Source organism: Schistocerca piceifrons, chromosome 9 (genome assembly GCF_021461385.2).
Source record: "Schistocerca piceifrons isolate TAMUIC-IGC-003096 chromosome 9, iqSchPice1.1, whole genome shotgun sequence".
Taxonomy (NCBI): Eukaryota; Metazoa; Arthropoda; class Insecta; order Orthoptera; family Acrididae; genus Schistocerca; species Schistocerca piceifrons.
The window spans coordinates 32,396,947-32,413,055 of record NC_060146.1 but is presented as its reverse complement, the minus strand read 5'-3'; the positions used below and the strand labels follow the sequence as shown (position 1 = coordinate 32,413,055).

The 16,109-nt window shown below is 43.5% G+C and overlaps 1 protein-coding gene across 3 annotated transcripts in view; it reads left to right on the top strand.

The window, feature by feature from the left end:
* Positions 1 to 16,109, top strand: part of LOC124716893 — a 155,013-nt gene that overhangs the window by 52,616 nt on the left and 86,288 nt on the right. For all 3 annotated transcript variants that reach the window (XR_007005661.1, XM_047243448.1, XM_047243449.1), the window contains exon 2: positions 4,308 to 4,499. Coding sequence is in view for 2 of the 3 variants with exons in the window: in XM_047243448.1 (XP_047099404.1) it covers positions 4,308 to 4,499 (192 nt within the window). In the remaining variant the exon portion in view is untranslated. The remainder of the gene's footprint in view (positions 1 to 4,307; positions 4,500 to 16,109) is intronic.

The following is a 16,109-nucleotide window of genomic DNA, read 5'->3' as shown; positions in this document are numbered from 1 at the left end:
GGATTCTGGAGAGCCTAGAACATAATGTAAGGAAGAGTCGGAGCTTCCTAGTACTTCTTCAAAGATAAGACCCAAGAAAAAACATCTACTGGGGACTCTGAATATCAACACACTTATGAAAGTTGGAAAACTAAAATACCTAACGGACACTCTCAATCAACGCAACATACTTACATTAGCTCTTCAAGAAACAAGGTATCTGGATGAAAATGCATTTGAATCAGGTGGACACAGGATCTACAAAGGAAAACCAGCCATTAAAAATTCCAATGATACGACTATATTAGGGACCGCATTTATGGTCAAACAGCAACTTACAGAATCAATAACTAATTTTAGCTCCCCATCAGAACGAATTTCATTTCTGACGTTCCAGTCAGGCAATAAAGGCTACACTATTATAAATGTACATGCACCTATTAACCAACATAACAGAACAAATGTTGACAAAGTGGAAGATTTTTGGGAAATGCTTGAACACGAAACATCCATATTACCAAAAGAACATATAAAAATTTTAGTGGGAGACCTTAATGCACAAGTTGGCAAAGAAATAAAATTTAAATCAGTAGTTGGAGATTATCCAGCACATGCAAGAACCAACAGAAATGGGGAAAGACTCATAGATTTTTGTAGACAGTTTAATCTAAAATTAATGTCGACATGTTTCAGGAAACTTACAAGAAAGAAAAAAACGTGGGTATCACCTAATCCAAATCAAGGTGAATATCAGTTAGACCATGTGGCAATAACGACTCGCAACTACAAGGAAATCTTGGATGTCAGAGTGAGGAAGGGCCTAAACATAGACTCAGATCATTATCTGACAGAAATAAAGACCATGTTCCAACCAAACAAACCTAAACCAAAACCAAGACGATTTCCAAGAGTAAACACTAAATTTCTCCTGCAAAAGCAGGACAAATTCTGTCATATACTAAACACAAGGAAAAATGGATAATTGGGAAGATATTAAAGAAACAATGATAGTCAGTTAAAGAAATGGGACAGCCACGAAGAATACCAAAACACAGATGGTGGAACGAGCTGTGTGATGAAGCAATTGACAATCGACTAAAGGCATGGAAAAAATGGAACAGTAATAAGAAACACGAATACTGGGAAGAGTTTAAAGAAGAAAGGAAAAAGACAGCAAAAATCATCAGATCAGTGAAAAGAAAATATGACAAAGACAGATTAGAAGAAATGGATTCTGATTTCAAAAGGAACAACACTAGAGGCTTCTATAAGACTTTCAGAGAAGTTTTAACAGGATTCCAGTCACCAAGCTTACATTTTAAAGATAAAAATGGAAAAATGGTTTTAAGCAATAAAGAGAACTGCCAAATCTTAGCTGAATACTTTGAAAATCTATTAAATTGTGAGGAGCCTAATGACAGGTTACAATTTCAAAAACCACAACATGAAAATCCACCGTCGGAACCACCTACATTAGAAGAAATAGAAAAGATTATCAAAGCATTGAAGAATAACAAAGCACCAGGTGAGGATGGGATAGTGGCAGAAATGTGGAAACTAGGGGGCTTATCCGCATGTCAGAAAATTCACAAAGTAATTGAAGACATTTGGACAAAAGGAATCATACCCAGTGACTGGAAACAAGCTTTGATCCACCCTCTCCATAAAAAAGGAGATAAAACAGACACCAACTACTACAGGGGCATATCCTTGTTACCAGTGACATACAAAATACTTTCTAAAACGCTTTTAAATAGAATAGAGGAACAAGCAGGCCCTGATATAGGAGATTATCAAGCAGGATTTAGAAAGGGTAGATCATGTGCAGAACAGATTCTTAATTTAAAAACAATTTTGAGAGTGAGAGCTATACAAAATAAAAATGCAGTAGTTACTTTCGTGGACTTCAAGAAGGCCTACGACTCAGTTGACTAACACTATTCCAGATACTTTATGAATCAGGGATAGATGAAAACACCAGAAGACTTGTTGAACAAACGCTCACAGATACAACATCAAGAATTAAGTTTCAAGGTGAAATTTCTGAACCATTCAAAATCAAAACAGGAGTTCGACAAGGTGACGGACTGTTCCCAATTCTCTTTAACTTGGTTTTAGATAAAGTAGTAAAAACATGGGAAAACACATTAAAAAACAGAGGCACAAAGGGTATAAGCATGGGCCAAGGAAAGAACAAATTTGAAGTAAAATGTTTAGCCTTTGCGGATGATATGGCATTGATAACTGAAAACCGAACAGACGCAACAGTTATGCTTGATATGTTACACAAGACTGCTGAAAAGACTGGGCTAAAAATATCCTACGAAAAAACCGAGTATATAGAACACAAATATAATACAGAAAAGTTTATGAAAACAAAGTATGGAAAAATTAAGAGTTGATAGATTCAAATACCTGGGGGGAGTGGATCCAAGCCAATGGACTGGATAACACAACAAATAAAGAAAGAATAAAAAAGTTGGAATTTGCATATAAATTAACACAAAACTACTACAATAAGAAATCAATATCCATACAAGCAAAGATTAAACATTATAATTCAGTTATTAGGACACAAGCAACATATGGATCAGAGTGCCTAACATTGAATAAGAAAGACGAATTAAGAGAACTAGAAAAAAGAGAGAGAAAAATATTAAGAAAAATTCTAGGTCCTGAGAAGAACAAGGAAAATAGGTGGATTAAAAGGAGAAATGAAGACCTATACAAAAATACAGAAAAGATCACAGATACAATGAGGAAGAGACGGCTAAAGGTTTATGGACATTTAAAAAGAATGGAAGAAACACGGATTACAAAGAAAATGTTTAATTAAGTTAGTAAACTGAAAAACACTGTAGGATGGATATAAGCAGTAAAGAAAGATGCCAACAAAATAGGTGTTCCAGAAGAAATAATACGTGACAGGAATGACTTTAGGCTACTTATAGAAAACGCAAACTATGAAGAAGATGCGCCAAAACCTCGACCCAAGAGAGTGTGGACAGATGAGCAGTGACGAGCAGTTGGTGAGAAAATGAAGTACTGGGAAGAACGGAAGAAAAAGAAACACCATAAGTCTTAAGTTGTATGCGGTCCATAGCTGGCCAAATTCAGTTCCATTTATTCTCTGAGAGGGACACACACAGATATGGTTCTCAAGGTGGCACATGAACAACTACAAAACTATATTCATTTGAAACAGCAAACATAAATATTGATTAGGAAATTGGTAGCACAAAACTCCACTCACTCTGTTATGTTCCTTGGTTATCTCTAGATCCTTCTGCCTCCCTTCATGCATGGACAGTGGTCAGGGATTGCATGCCAGCTATTCAGTTCTGCCAAGGCTGATTTTCAATTGCATGTGGCCCACCATCATGCTGTCTATCAGAGAGATTGCAAATAAAAGTTTGACAAATGCCAGTTCTATATTTGTGGAACTTGTGAAACCCCCAGAGAACAGCCAATCTTTCTCATTTATAATGTTTACACTAAGAATTTGTGCTCCCAATTTCAGAAACACCTTTATGAAGCTAATACCATACATGTTTTCCATTAACTTTTTTTAAGTTTCTGAATTTTGCCAACTCCGGATCCCAGAGAAATTGTCTTCTTGGCGTTTCTTCTCCCACACCGCTTCATTCTTTCACTTTTTTTTCTTTCTCCTCTCCTCCTCGGAAATTGTCCATTTGGGCCTTCTGTTTCGTGGTTTATTTTGAAATCATTTTATACTGAACACTGCTTCTGAACTCTGTTCTATGGTAGAGCATCTGTGCCATAATTCCGACTTCTGCTGCATCCCTCTTCGCCCCATCTACCCACTTAGATGTGGCCTTTAACCCAACAATGTAGCTGATTAGCTCTCCTTAGTAGGTGTCTGGAGAACTTCAGCCTTTTCTTCCTCACTGTGTCTGTGATCTTTTCAGTGTACTTGTAGAGTTCTTCATTTTTCCTCTTCTTCCAAGTCCCAACATTAATCTTCTGTGGTCCAAGACTTTTCCACAGAATCTTCCTTTATTTTCGAGTTCTTGAATCTCCAGTTTTATTTAAAATAAGACACTCCGAAGTGTGTAATCTTTCAGTTTCCCCTGCAGAGCTATAGTGTCCGGTTTTGTCCTTGTATGATAACTCCCATTTGTTGTACTTGTTCTGTGTTAGCTTGTAGGCTAGGTCTAGTTTTCTGGCTGTTCCTTTGTTTGCCTTTAACATTATTATTTACAAGATATTGTTATTACCGGGTATTATTTTATAAGTGAAGAAAATTTTTGAAAGAGCCAGAAAGTGATGATGTAAACTCATTTTATTTTATTTTTATCTTTTTACAGATAATTTCTACAGCTGACCTTGCCAAGAGTATGAAGGAAGCACTGCTCGAATACCACAAAGCTCACGAGGAGCGATATAAACTCTATGTCCATGTTTCAGAGAGAGTGAAACGGCTACTGAGTAACTTAGCCGTGCATGTGGATTACTACATAATCTTGGCAGATCCGAGACGAGCTGATGCTGCAGATAAAGTGAGTTTAAAAAATTGACATCAACTGCATGTAAAATACATGCTATCTTCACATAGTGTCTGAGTGATTAGCTCACTTCAATCATTTATTGAACAAACTCTCACTTAACAGGACTGTTAAGAATTTGTCCTGATGTTTCAACTTCTTACATAAGAATAAATCTTTGTGAGGAAAAGAAATGTAATTTGACAATGGTGGTCTGTGGCCATGTGATATCTGATATTTCAGAGGGTAAATAGTACAGAGTAATAGCACATTACTGGACAGTTTCATAACACTATATTGTCACTAACACTTTAAAGTGCATAATCTGACCACTGTCTCAATGGTGGTGGCTTGAAGTGTCATGTTCAAATTTAATTAAGTACTTCACCTCATGGGAAATACACTGATTAAAAAAAAAAAATCATAACACCTAGAGGGAGCTGTGTGACATCAACGAAAGTTGGTAGGTATGTTTCTACATCTGAAAGATGATGTGTCTCCAAATTTCATACCAATTGCATAAGAGGGGCATTAGTAGCGCCGCTATGAGGGTTCAGATAAAGTTTTCTTTAAATACTTGCTGTAACAATCTTGAGCATTAGTTATCTTTGAGATTGGATCTGGTGAATTGAGATTAGTCAAGAATGTCTTTTAAGGTGACAAAGATGCCATTATCAACACCTCAGTGAGTTTGAACGACATTGTGTAATAGAGCTATGAGAAGCTGTATGTTCCTTCTGCGATATTGCAAGAAGACTTTGCAGGAATGTAACTACTGTACATGACTGGTGGCAGCAGTGGTCACAGAAATGTAGGACAGGAAGAAGACTGGGCTCTGGACAGCCACATAGCACTTCAGAGAGGAAAGATCATTGTTCGGCGTGTGGCTCTGGCGCTTTGTACTGCATCTACGGCAACAATTTGAGCAGCAGTTGGGACGAATTAGTACAAATCAGTTACTTCAAGGACAGCCCAGAGCCAGATGTCCTGTAGCGTGTATTCCAGGACTCCAGTATGACAGTAAGAGTACTTTTGTTGTTATCCCACACACCCTGACTGCAAATTTGTGTCAGTCTGGGGTGTTTTCTAGCAGGATAATACTCGTCACATGCTGCTGTTGTAACACAACATGCTTTACAGTGTGTCAATGTGTTGCCTTAGCCTGCTCCATTACCAGGTCTGTCTCCACATATGGGTCATCATTGGACAACTACTATACAGTCATCCACAAACAGGTTTAACCATCTCTATGTTGACTGAGCAAGTGGAACAGGCATGGAACCCCATTTCCCAAGCTGACATCCAGCACTTGTACAATACAATGCATGCCCATTTGCCTGCTGGTATTCAACATTCTGGCAGTTTCACTGATTATTAATGTACTAGCTTTTAACATTTGCAATGGCTTATCTCACACTTACATTGGCCTTTGATCTTACAGTGCTAATCACTTACATAGTTACCTAGTTAAATGTATTCCCAAAATTTCTTTAGTTTATGTTAATTATTTTTTTGATGCTGTGAATTTTTTCCTATCGGTGTATGTATGATGCTGCCGTTGTGCTGTAGTACATGGTGGTGTTCAGACATAGGTAAAATGTACCTGAATACACACACAGTATTGTGGTTTGATGGACACCTAGACTGGAGTTTGGAGCCATTTCTAATTCACCATCAAAATGAAAGGGTTGTCATCAATTTTGTTAGACAGGCTCATCTTTTATTAAGAAAAAATGTACAAGGAAGATTAGTCTACGTGAATTTACTTGTGACACAGTGGGTACTTTTTTCTGGATGAGCAGGAATGTAACTGCTGTACATGATTGCGTCTTTGCAAACAGAAAAGAAAGCACAAGTGGATAGATTAAGAGTAAAACAAAATGTGTGAATAGTAACAGTCAACTTTCAACCCAAATGTGTGTTTAGCAAGTAAAAGAAATGCTGCTTTGAGCTGGGAATGTCCTGTGTGGCAAGGTGCAAGAAATTATGGGTGAAACATAGACGGCTTTTACTGAAATAGGGAATTTCTTCAAAGCAATGCAGTGTGCAGATTTTACACTAGTCATTGTTTCAGTGGCAGAGAAAAATGGCAAAAGTTGAAGTTCCATTCACTCAGAGATATAATGTCAGCATGAATAGTTATGCGTGCTGGGATACACACACACACACACACACACACACACACACACACACACACACACACACACACACACACACACACACACACTCTGACATGTTCCTCACCGAGGAGGATCCCCTCTTTTGTGAGTTTATGGAATGAATAATTAATTTAATCTAAACATGTGCAAGACAAACAGTGTAAGATCAACAGCAAAGTATGCATAAAATAAAACAGCCAACCCAGGGAGTCACCAAAGAGGTCAGCCAAATGTATAAAGATCACAACAGTATCCATTACAAGAGTGGCTGAGAAAAATGTAAAACATTAAGATGTGTGCCAAGCTATAAGACCACTCAGTGCTCATTTTGTTGCAAATGCTTGATGATGATGCCGCCTGGAAGGTACAAAATTGTTGGACATCTGTCTGAAGGAAGCTCTATATGTCCCCCCCCCCCCCCCCCCCAGGCTATTACAAAATATTGAAACAAAAGCAAAAGGAAAGGGGAGACATTCACAAACTTGGCTGATGAAATAGCTTCCAGCCTATGGTGAAATGTAAATGGATTCAGGGCATATGAAAATGTCTGTATCTGCAGGAAACCCACTTCAAAGAGAGTAACCACCAAGGGGCTCACATCTCTTATGTCAGTACATGCTTGGTCAACACTCGAGCCCAGCCCTCGCTGCATTACTTCCTTTTCCATGATACAGGTGCACCCTTATACTATTCATGTTTCCCCACTGCCTTTCCATTGGACTGTTTTCTTGGTGCCAACCATGCTTAATTGTGGTTCACAATTTTGGACACTCATTTCTTTTTCTTCCAGCAGTTTGTAAAAGTTTCCATCTTGCACTATATGGTCCCCTTTGTTGGGTTTGACCTACTGTTCCTCTTCCAAATTTTTCAGAAGTGCAGATCATGCAGGGAAGATCATCTAATGTGGTGTACATTTCACCTTTTGTGCACTTATATCTTTGCACTTTTCCTTTCTGGCAAAAGTAATATGCCCAAAACCCAACACGGTGGGGGATATCAAGTACATGCATGGTCGTAGTCTCCTAACAATGCAGAGATCGCACTATTGGTACCTGTGCTGGGAACTCCCAGCATATGCCAAGGAGTATCTGCTGTCGAGGCGGGGTCTCAGGAGGGGCAGTGGTTATCAGGCCTGGTAACTGTGGCTGTGGTCGGTTGATACCCTCGGGGAGAGCCCACGTTCAGAGTGGGTGGCACCAAGGTGGATAACATGCATGTGAAGCGACTCAAACTTTCTTCCTTTGATGGCCATATGGCCCCAGCAGTGTCTTCTGAGGGAAAGAATTGCTACAATATTTCTTTCTCTGGCTACACCATGGGAGACATTTAGGGCTAAGAGACAAGGGGAGGAATATTTCCCACAATATTTATTTTTATCTGGACCAATGGGGATTCCTTTTTGGCCACAGTGCCACTATTTTTTGTTGAACACCTTGAAAACAGCTTTGGGGGAAATAACGGGTATTTTGAAACTGAAAAGTGGTTCAGTTCTAATTAAAATGGTATCCCCTGCTCAGTTGCAGGTGCTGCTCACCTGTGACAAGCTAAATGACATTCCTTTAACTATTAACCCTGCCCCTCCTGTAACAGTCTACATATGGCACAAGGTATCATCTTCCACTGTGGTCCTTTTACAGACCGATGACGAATTGCATGCCAATCTGGAGTGCCAAGATGTGCATTTTGTCCCTTGTGTCCAGAGGGGACCAAAGAATGACAGGCTTGATACTGGTCTTTGAAGGCTATACATTGCCTGAAAAGGTCAGTGTGAAACTGTATGTTCCCCACCCCACATGGTGCTTCAAATATGAGAGATTTGAGCATGTCTTCACATTGTAATGCTAGCCCTGTCTGAGAATAGTGACATAAGATTCAGACAAATGCTTCCTGTGCCCCTCCTCTCCATCTGTATTAATTGCAGGGAGCACCATTCCCCTTGTTCACCGGACTGCACCATCTTCCATAGAAAAAAGAAAATCCAAGAATACAAGACTTCTTGACCAACTCGTGTATCAGGAGAGAAGAAGAAAATAGTCATTTGCAACCTGTACATATGACAATGACGTTGGCTATGGCTATGATGATGTCATCCTCTCTAGTGATAGTACCCTCGCCCTTCAATCCTCCTGCTTCTGGCACTCAGAGCCGCTCGGCTACACCTACTTCCCTGGTGGATGGAGACTCTTTTGTGTTTCCTCCACACCCCCTTTCAGAATGTTGACTCGTTGCCCACTAGGGTGTCGATTCCCAATCCCCAGCTAGTGGAGCAGCAGCTTCATTTAGCGTCAATCGTGAGGAAAGGGTGCCTTGAGATGCCCACCTCCCATGATTCTGGTAATCTGCAACTGGACACAAGCCAGCAGCTGAAGGAGCTACAGGTTGCTGGTCATAGGGCTTTGTGTTCTTCCTCTGTCTCTGAAACTAGGCCAGAAATAAAAATCATCCAACAAGCAGGACAGAAACAAGACCTCCACGACAGAGGAGGTTCCAGTGATGCCCATACCATCGGACCCTGCATACTTCGACTCTTGCTACCCCCTGTGGCCCTGCGTCCTCCCCTACAAAACCTGCTTCCAAACCAATGTGTATTGATGCTGTAACCTCACAGTTGGTAGCAGGAGGCGGCCCTGGGGCATGACCTGCCTCCTTTGTCCATTCACACCCTCAAAAGATAGCAAAAGCATGATTCTCCAGCAGAACCGTAGCAGTTTTTTCCCACCACCTCAGTGAGCTACAACATATGTGTTCCCCTGTTATCTGCATTTCCCTCCAGGAAACTTGGTTCCCAGCACTAGAAACCCCTAGCCTCGTCTGTTTGGGTATTTTAAGAATTGAGCTGATTGACACAGTGTTGGGAGGATTCGTACATACAGTCTAGACTCTGTCTACGCCAAATGTATGACACTTGATAAAGCTTTGGAGCCTGTGGTTGTTCTATTGGTACCTCCACCCATTTCATTGCAGCATACGGATCTCATTCGGCCATTTATCTTTTCTTTTGCAGTCTCAATCTTCTCCTGTTCCCCCATGGGAGAGCCCATAATAAGCTGTGTGATAGCGGCCATTTTCTGATCATCGTGTCCCTCCCTCAGCGTCTCTTGGTTGGGTGTCCACCTCAGTTGGTTTCCAACAATGCTTTTCCTTTGCTGTTGCCCTCAGCACAGTGTCTCGTGGAAGTATTGATGAGTCCGTCAGAGCACAGCCATTTTGCTGGCATCAGACTTAACAATCCCATATTCCTCTTGATCCCGCCGTCGGAAGACAGTACCTTTTTAATCTTCAGAAATTGCCGTGGCCATTAGAAACCGTAGATGGGCTATCCAATGCCATAAGTGACATGTCGATGGAGCATCTAATTGCCTTTAAATGGCTACGTGCCCGGGTTCATCAAATAATAAAAAGCCAGAAACAAGAACAATGTGTTGGTACCATTGGCCTGTGTACTGCTCCTTTACAGTTTTGGGCAAATTTTAGATGCCCCTATGGACATCAGTCCCCCACTGGTGTGCCTGGTGTCTCCCTGAATGGTGTTGTGTACTCTGTACCAGATGCTGTCACTGAACATTTTGCTCTGCTTTATGTTCAGGCCTCTGTGTCGAGGAATCATCAGTCTGCATTTCATCTCCTGACACTTTGGGTGGAGTGAATTCACTGATCTTTTATTACAGGTCATCTGGAGACATACCATGCTGTTTCAAGTGAATGGAAATTCCTCAGTACCATAACCTGTCACCGTGAAACGGCTCCAGGGCATTCATAGCTGAATGCTCAAACACCTGTCGGTGGACTGCGAATGTCACATCCTTGCCATTTTCAACTATATTTGGAGTGAGAATGAGTTCCCATATCAAAGCCAACAAAATGTGATCATCCCAGTTCTGAAACCAGGTAAACAATCCCTTGAGATGGGCAGCTATTGCTCAACTAGTCTCACTAATGATCTCTGCAAATTGCTTGAACTTGTTGTGAGTCTGTGGCTGTATTGGCACCTTGGGTCTAGGGGTTTTTGGCTCTGTCCCAGAGCAGTTTTTGCCAAGGCCTTTCTCCTGTTGATAGGTTGGTCTTTGTGGAGTGTGCTATCTGGTCAGCTTTTGCCCAGCGTCAACACTTTATCACTATCTTCTTTGACTTGCAAAAGGCTCATGACACCATATGTCATAATCACGGTACTGTACGAGTGGGATCTCCAGGACCTGTCTTGGTTGTTGTCTGGGACTTTTTGTCACACTGTATTTTCCAGGTTCATGGTGAAGCCTCCCACAGTCCCCCCCCCCCTCCACTGCCCCCCCCCCCCCCCCACACACACACACACACACACACATACGAGGGGATGGGGACCAGCAGGGCTGTGTGTTGAGTGTGTCCCTTTTTCTAATGGCTATCAATGGCCTAACTGCAGCTGTGGGGTCTAGAGTATAACCCTGTGTTTACTACTGTTCTTTATTGGTGGGTGTTGTTAAACACCGACTGCAGGAGGCCATGCAAAAGGCACAGTCCTGGGCCCTCACCCTTGACTTCCAGTTTTCAACTACCAAGACAAGGGTTGTGCACTTCTGTCAATGTCATATTGTCCATCCACTACCTGAATTCTAACTCAGTGATGAATTGCTCAATGTGCTGGAGTCTTATCACTTCCTGAGATTGGTCTTCAATGCCCATTTTACACGGATTCCCCATCTTCTTCAACATGCCGGCCATACTCTTCACCCCCCCCGCCCCCGCCCCCCAGTGGGCTCACGGTCCTTTCATGAGTATGTGCGTGGTGAGCACGGGGCCCCGAGCTATTGCTGCCTTCCTTCTTTCCTGGGCTGCATTTCCTTCCCCTTCCCCTCCTTTCCTGTCCTTGCTCCTTCCCCTCCACCCTCTCTTCTCCCTCTCTTGGTGTCCTCGTGTATGTTGGCCCCACTATCTTCCTTGTTATGTTGGCTTTGCGATTTGGCTTTGTTGCGTAATTACCTCACCCTTTCGGCATTCTCTGGTCCCCCTCCATTACTAAATTTCTATTCTGTAGTGTGAGCCATTTGGGGTAGAGCACCTTACCTAGTGTCTCTGGCGTGTGCCCTACTGGTTCCTTCCATATTTTTCCTTCACGTCGTTTTTTGATGCTATGGTACATAGCCAGCACGGTAGCCAGCCTGCGTGGTGGAGTTGCTGTGTACCCTTTTGATTGAACCCCCTGAAAACACAAGGATCACTCTTCTGATACCTGAGCTGTGACCTCCTCATGTCAGCCTAGGAGTGGTTGTTTGTCATCTTGGAGCATCAGAACTCCCCGCTGTGCCAGACGGCCCTTGGTGTGGGTGGTTGGCACCCGTGGGGAGAGCCCCTAATCAAAGTGGGTGGTATCTGGGTAGATGCTATGCAAGTGAAACGCATATGGGTCCAGAACCCTGGTCGTTCTTCTATGGCCGTATCTTCGAATGGAAATTATTCTTTTATTGCTATTTCTTCTGCCCGTCCGGCCTTCCCTTCCAGGGCAACCCCTTGGGAGGAGGGTCAGGCTCGTCGGCTAGGGGCGAAACCTTTCCCCCGCTATCCGGTTTGCAGCAGTACTGATGGTGATACTATCACCAATACTGAACCTTTATTTTTTGTAGAACACATTGAATACAAGTTTGGTAAAGTGCAGCTTGTGTGGTTAGATGCGATTGGGTTCGTTGTTGATAAAAACTGCTTCAGCTGCCCAGTTTGCGGCCCTTCGTTCTTGTGGCCATCTTGGCATAATTCCTATGTTCATAACCCCTCCCCCCCCACCCCCCACCAGTCTTTGATATGGTTCAAGGTGTAATTTTTCACAGAGATCTCATCCTTCAAATTGATGAGGAACTTAGGGGTAATCTAAGACGGCCGGGTGTTCATTTTGTTCAGCATGTTCTGAAGGGCCCGAAGGACAATCACATTGATACTGGTGCCTTTATCCTGGCCTTTGAAGGGGATACCCTCCCTGAGAATGTCAAGAATGTGGTTTATCAATGTGACGTAAAGCCGTACATCCCACCACCTATGCAATGTTTTAAGTGCTTATGTTTCGGACACATCTTCCCACTGTTCGCAGACCCCTCTCTGTGGTGACTGTGGATGTCCACTCCATGATGGGAGTTCCTGTGTGTGTTAATTGTCATGGCAATCATTCTCCACTTTTACCAGATTGCCCGGCTTATAAGAAGGAAAAGAAGATATAGGAGTATAAGTCCCTTGACCGTAAAACCTACACTGAGGCTCGTAAGAAGTATGCACGTCTTCATCCTGTGTCAATCACGTCTAGCTATGCTTTAGTTACATCTTCACCCCCCTTCCCGGCATCTTCCAGGCCAAAGGTCTGCTGCCACACAATGACCACGAGAACCACGGTCTGTGGGTGCCAGGTCACCCGCTCTCTTTCTGTTCCAGATCTTGCTGCAGCTGGCTCCTTTTTGAAGCGCAGCCCTTCTTGATCTTAAACAGAAAAGAAGAAGAAACATAAGTCCTGGGACAAGGAGCCTCTGGTGTCACCAGAGGTTCCGTCCCCACATTCGCAATCTGACTCTGACCAGCTGTTCAATGATGTCGCCCCCTCCTTGTCGGTGGCGCATGTTGACCTGGTGGCATGACTGGCTTTAGCATGTTCACCCCACATTTGAATCATCGTTCTGTGGTTATCCAATGGAATTGTAATGCTTATTACCATCACCTTCCGGAGTTGAAATCCCTTATTTCGTTTTACTCTGCAGCTTGTGTGGTTCTAAATGAATCTCATTTTTCTCATTGATCATTCACCAATCCTCCGTGGTTTCCGTGCTTTCTGTCGAAATAGCGTCGGCAGCCTGCAGGCCTCTGGTGGGGTTTGTATGTTGGTCCTTACAGACGTTGCTAGCACATGGATTTCTCTTCAAACTACATTCAAAGCAGTTGCTGTTAGGGTCCACCTGGACTCTGAGGTCACGGTTTGCAATCTTTATCTCCCTCCTGACAGGACTCTTACACCTGCTGCCTTAACTGCCCTTCTTCAGCAGCTTCCTCCTCCCTTCCTCCTCCTTGGGGATTTTAATGCTCATCATCCCTTGTGGGGCATTGTATTTCCATCTAGTCGGGGTCTTCCCATAGACCAGTTTCTTGCAGACCACGTCTTGTGCTGCCCTCTTAATGATAGCTCCCCTACCCATTTCAATGCCGGTCATGGTACCTTTTGTGCCATTGATCTTTCTCTTCCTTCTCCCTCCCTCATCCCTTCATTACACTGGTCGCCACAAGACGACCTTTGCGATAGTGACCATTTCACGTTGATTATCTCGCTCCCCCGCTGTCCCCAATGGACAGGTTACCTTGTTGGTCTTTCCAATGCACCGATTGGCCTCTATATACTGTACAGGTCTTTTTTTCCCTCTTTGTCAGGTTGTGTTCATGACATCCTATGTGACATGTCTGATGTAATTGTTTGCACAGCCAGCCTTGCCATCCCACACTCATCTGTACCATTTTACCGCCGGTAAGTCCCGTGGTGGAGCATGGCCATTGCCATTGCCACCTGTGATCGCAGTCGAGCTTTGCAACACCTTAAGAGGCACCCATCTGCTGCCAATCTTATTACCTTTAAACGCCTTTGCACCAAAGCCCATTACTTCATCAAACAGAGCAAATGGGCGTGTAGGGAATACTCTGTTTCTTCTCTCGGTTCTACTGTCCGTATTTCACGGGTATGGGCTGCACTTTGCTCTCTTCTAGGTTGCGCCCTCCCAGATGGCCTTTGCACGGACCCGTTGATTCTCGCGGAACATCTTGCGACCCATTTTGCAACAGCATCAGCAGCAGCTTCCTATCCGGCTGCTTTCCTTCACCAGAAACAGCGGGCTGAAACTTCCGCCTTAAGTTTCACCTCTTGTCAGTCAGAAGTTTACAACGAACCTTTTACTGAATGGGAACTTTCTTCCACCCTTTCTTCTTCTCATGATACGGCCTCTGGCCCAGACTACATTCATAACCAATTGCTTCAACATCTCAGTGCTCCACAACAACGACATCTTCTCCGGGTGCTTAACTGTATTTGGCTCCAGGGTGACTTCCCTTCTCAGCGGACGGATAGCATCGTGGTTCCTGACCTTAAGCATGGTAAGAACCCCCTTTTTGTTGAAAGCTATCATCCAATTAGTCTGACAAACGTTGTTTGCATGTTACTTGAAGGGATGGTAGCCCGTCTGCTCAATTGAGTCCTTGAATCTCGGGATCTATTGTCTCCTTACCAATGTGGCTTCAGAGAGGGATGGTCTCCAATCAATCATTTACTTTGATTGGAATCTGCAGTTCGGCAGGCTTTTTCCCAGCACTGCCATTTGGTTTCAGTATTTTTCGACCTTCGCAAGGCCTATGACACAACTTGGCACCATCACATCTTACTTACATTACATGAGTGAGGTCTTCAGGGCCCACCCCTGATTTTTGTCCGCCAGTTCCTGTTCCATCGGTCATTCAGGGTTCGCGTTGGTACTGTTTTTAGTTCTCCATGGACCCTGGAGAATGGCATCCCACAGAGTTCCATATTGAGTGTACTTCTTTTCCTCATTGCTATAGATGTACTTGTGGCATTCATCGGTCCTTTGATCACCCATGCTCTGTATGTGGATGATTTCTATATTTGGGTTAGTTCCTCTTTGATGGCCTCTGCAGAGTGGCAACTCCAGAGTACTATATGACGTGCCTCTGCATGGACCCTCTCACACGGGTTTCAATTCTCTCCTTCAAAACTGCGGGTGGTCCACTTCTGTCACCGTACTACGGTCCACCCCGATTCGGAGCTCTACCTTGATGCACGATTACCTGTGGTCCCACAGTTCCTTTCCCTTAGTCTACTTTTCGACAACAAGCACACTTGGCTGCCGTATATCATACTTCTGAAGATGGGATGTTTCCGTAAACTCAATGTCCTTCACTTCCTTGCCCACACCTTTTGGGGTGCAGATCGTTCCACTCTTTTCTGCCTTTATCAGGCTTTAGTGATGTCTTGCTTGGACTACGGTTGTCAAGTTTATGGTTCAGCTGCTCCTTCCACATGGTGCCTCCTGGGTCTGGTCCACCATCGTGGTATCCATTTGGCCACCGGTGCCTTCCCTACTATCCCTATTGATAGCTTCTGGTTTTGTATGCAATCGCTGTCTGTTCCCCTCCCACCCATCCTGCTGCCTATTCTCTCCTGTTCCCAGACCGAGGACGTCGCCCACTTGATTCCCGCCCTCGGGCGAGTTTACCGTTTGGGCTCCGCGCTGCTTCTCTTCGTCGTGATTTTCAGCTTCCTTCTTTGTCCCATCTCCCACGTTCCCTCCCCAGTACCCCCCTTGGTTAGTTCCTCGGCCATGGATTCAGATGAGTCTCCACCGAGGTCCAAAAGATTCCGTTCCCCTGATGGTGTTCCATTGTTTTTCTGCTGAATTTTATGGGAGTTTCTGGGTGCTGTTGTTTTTTACACTGATGGCTCTAAATCTGCTGATCGTGTGGG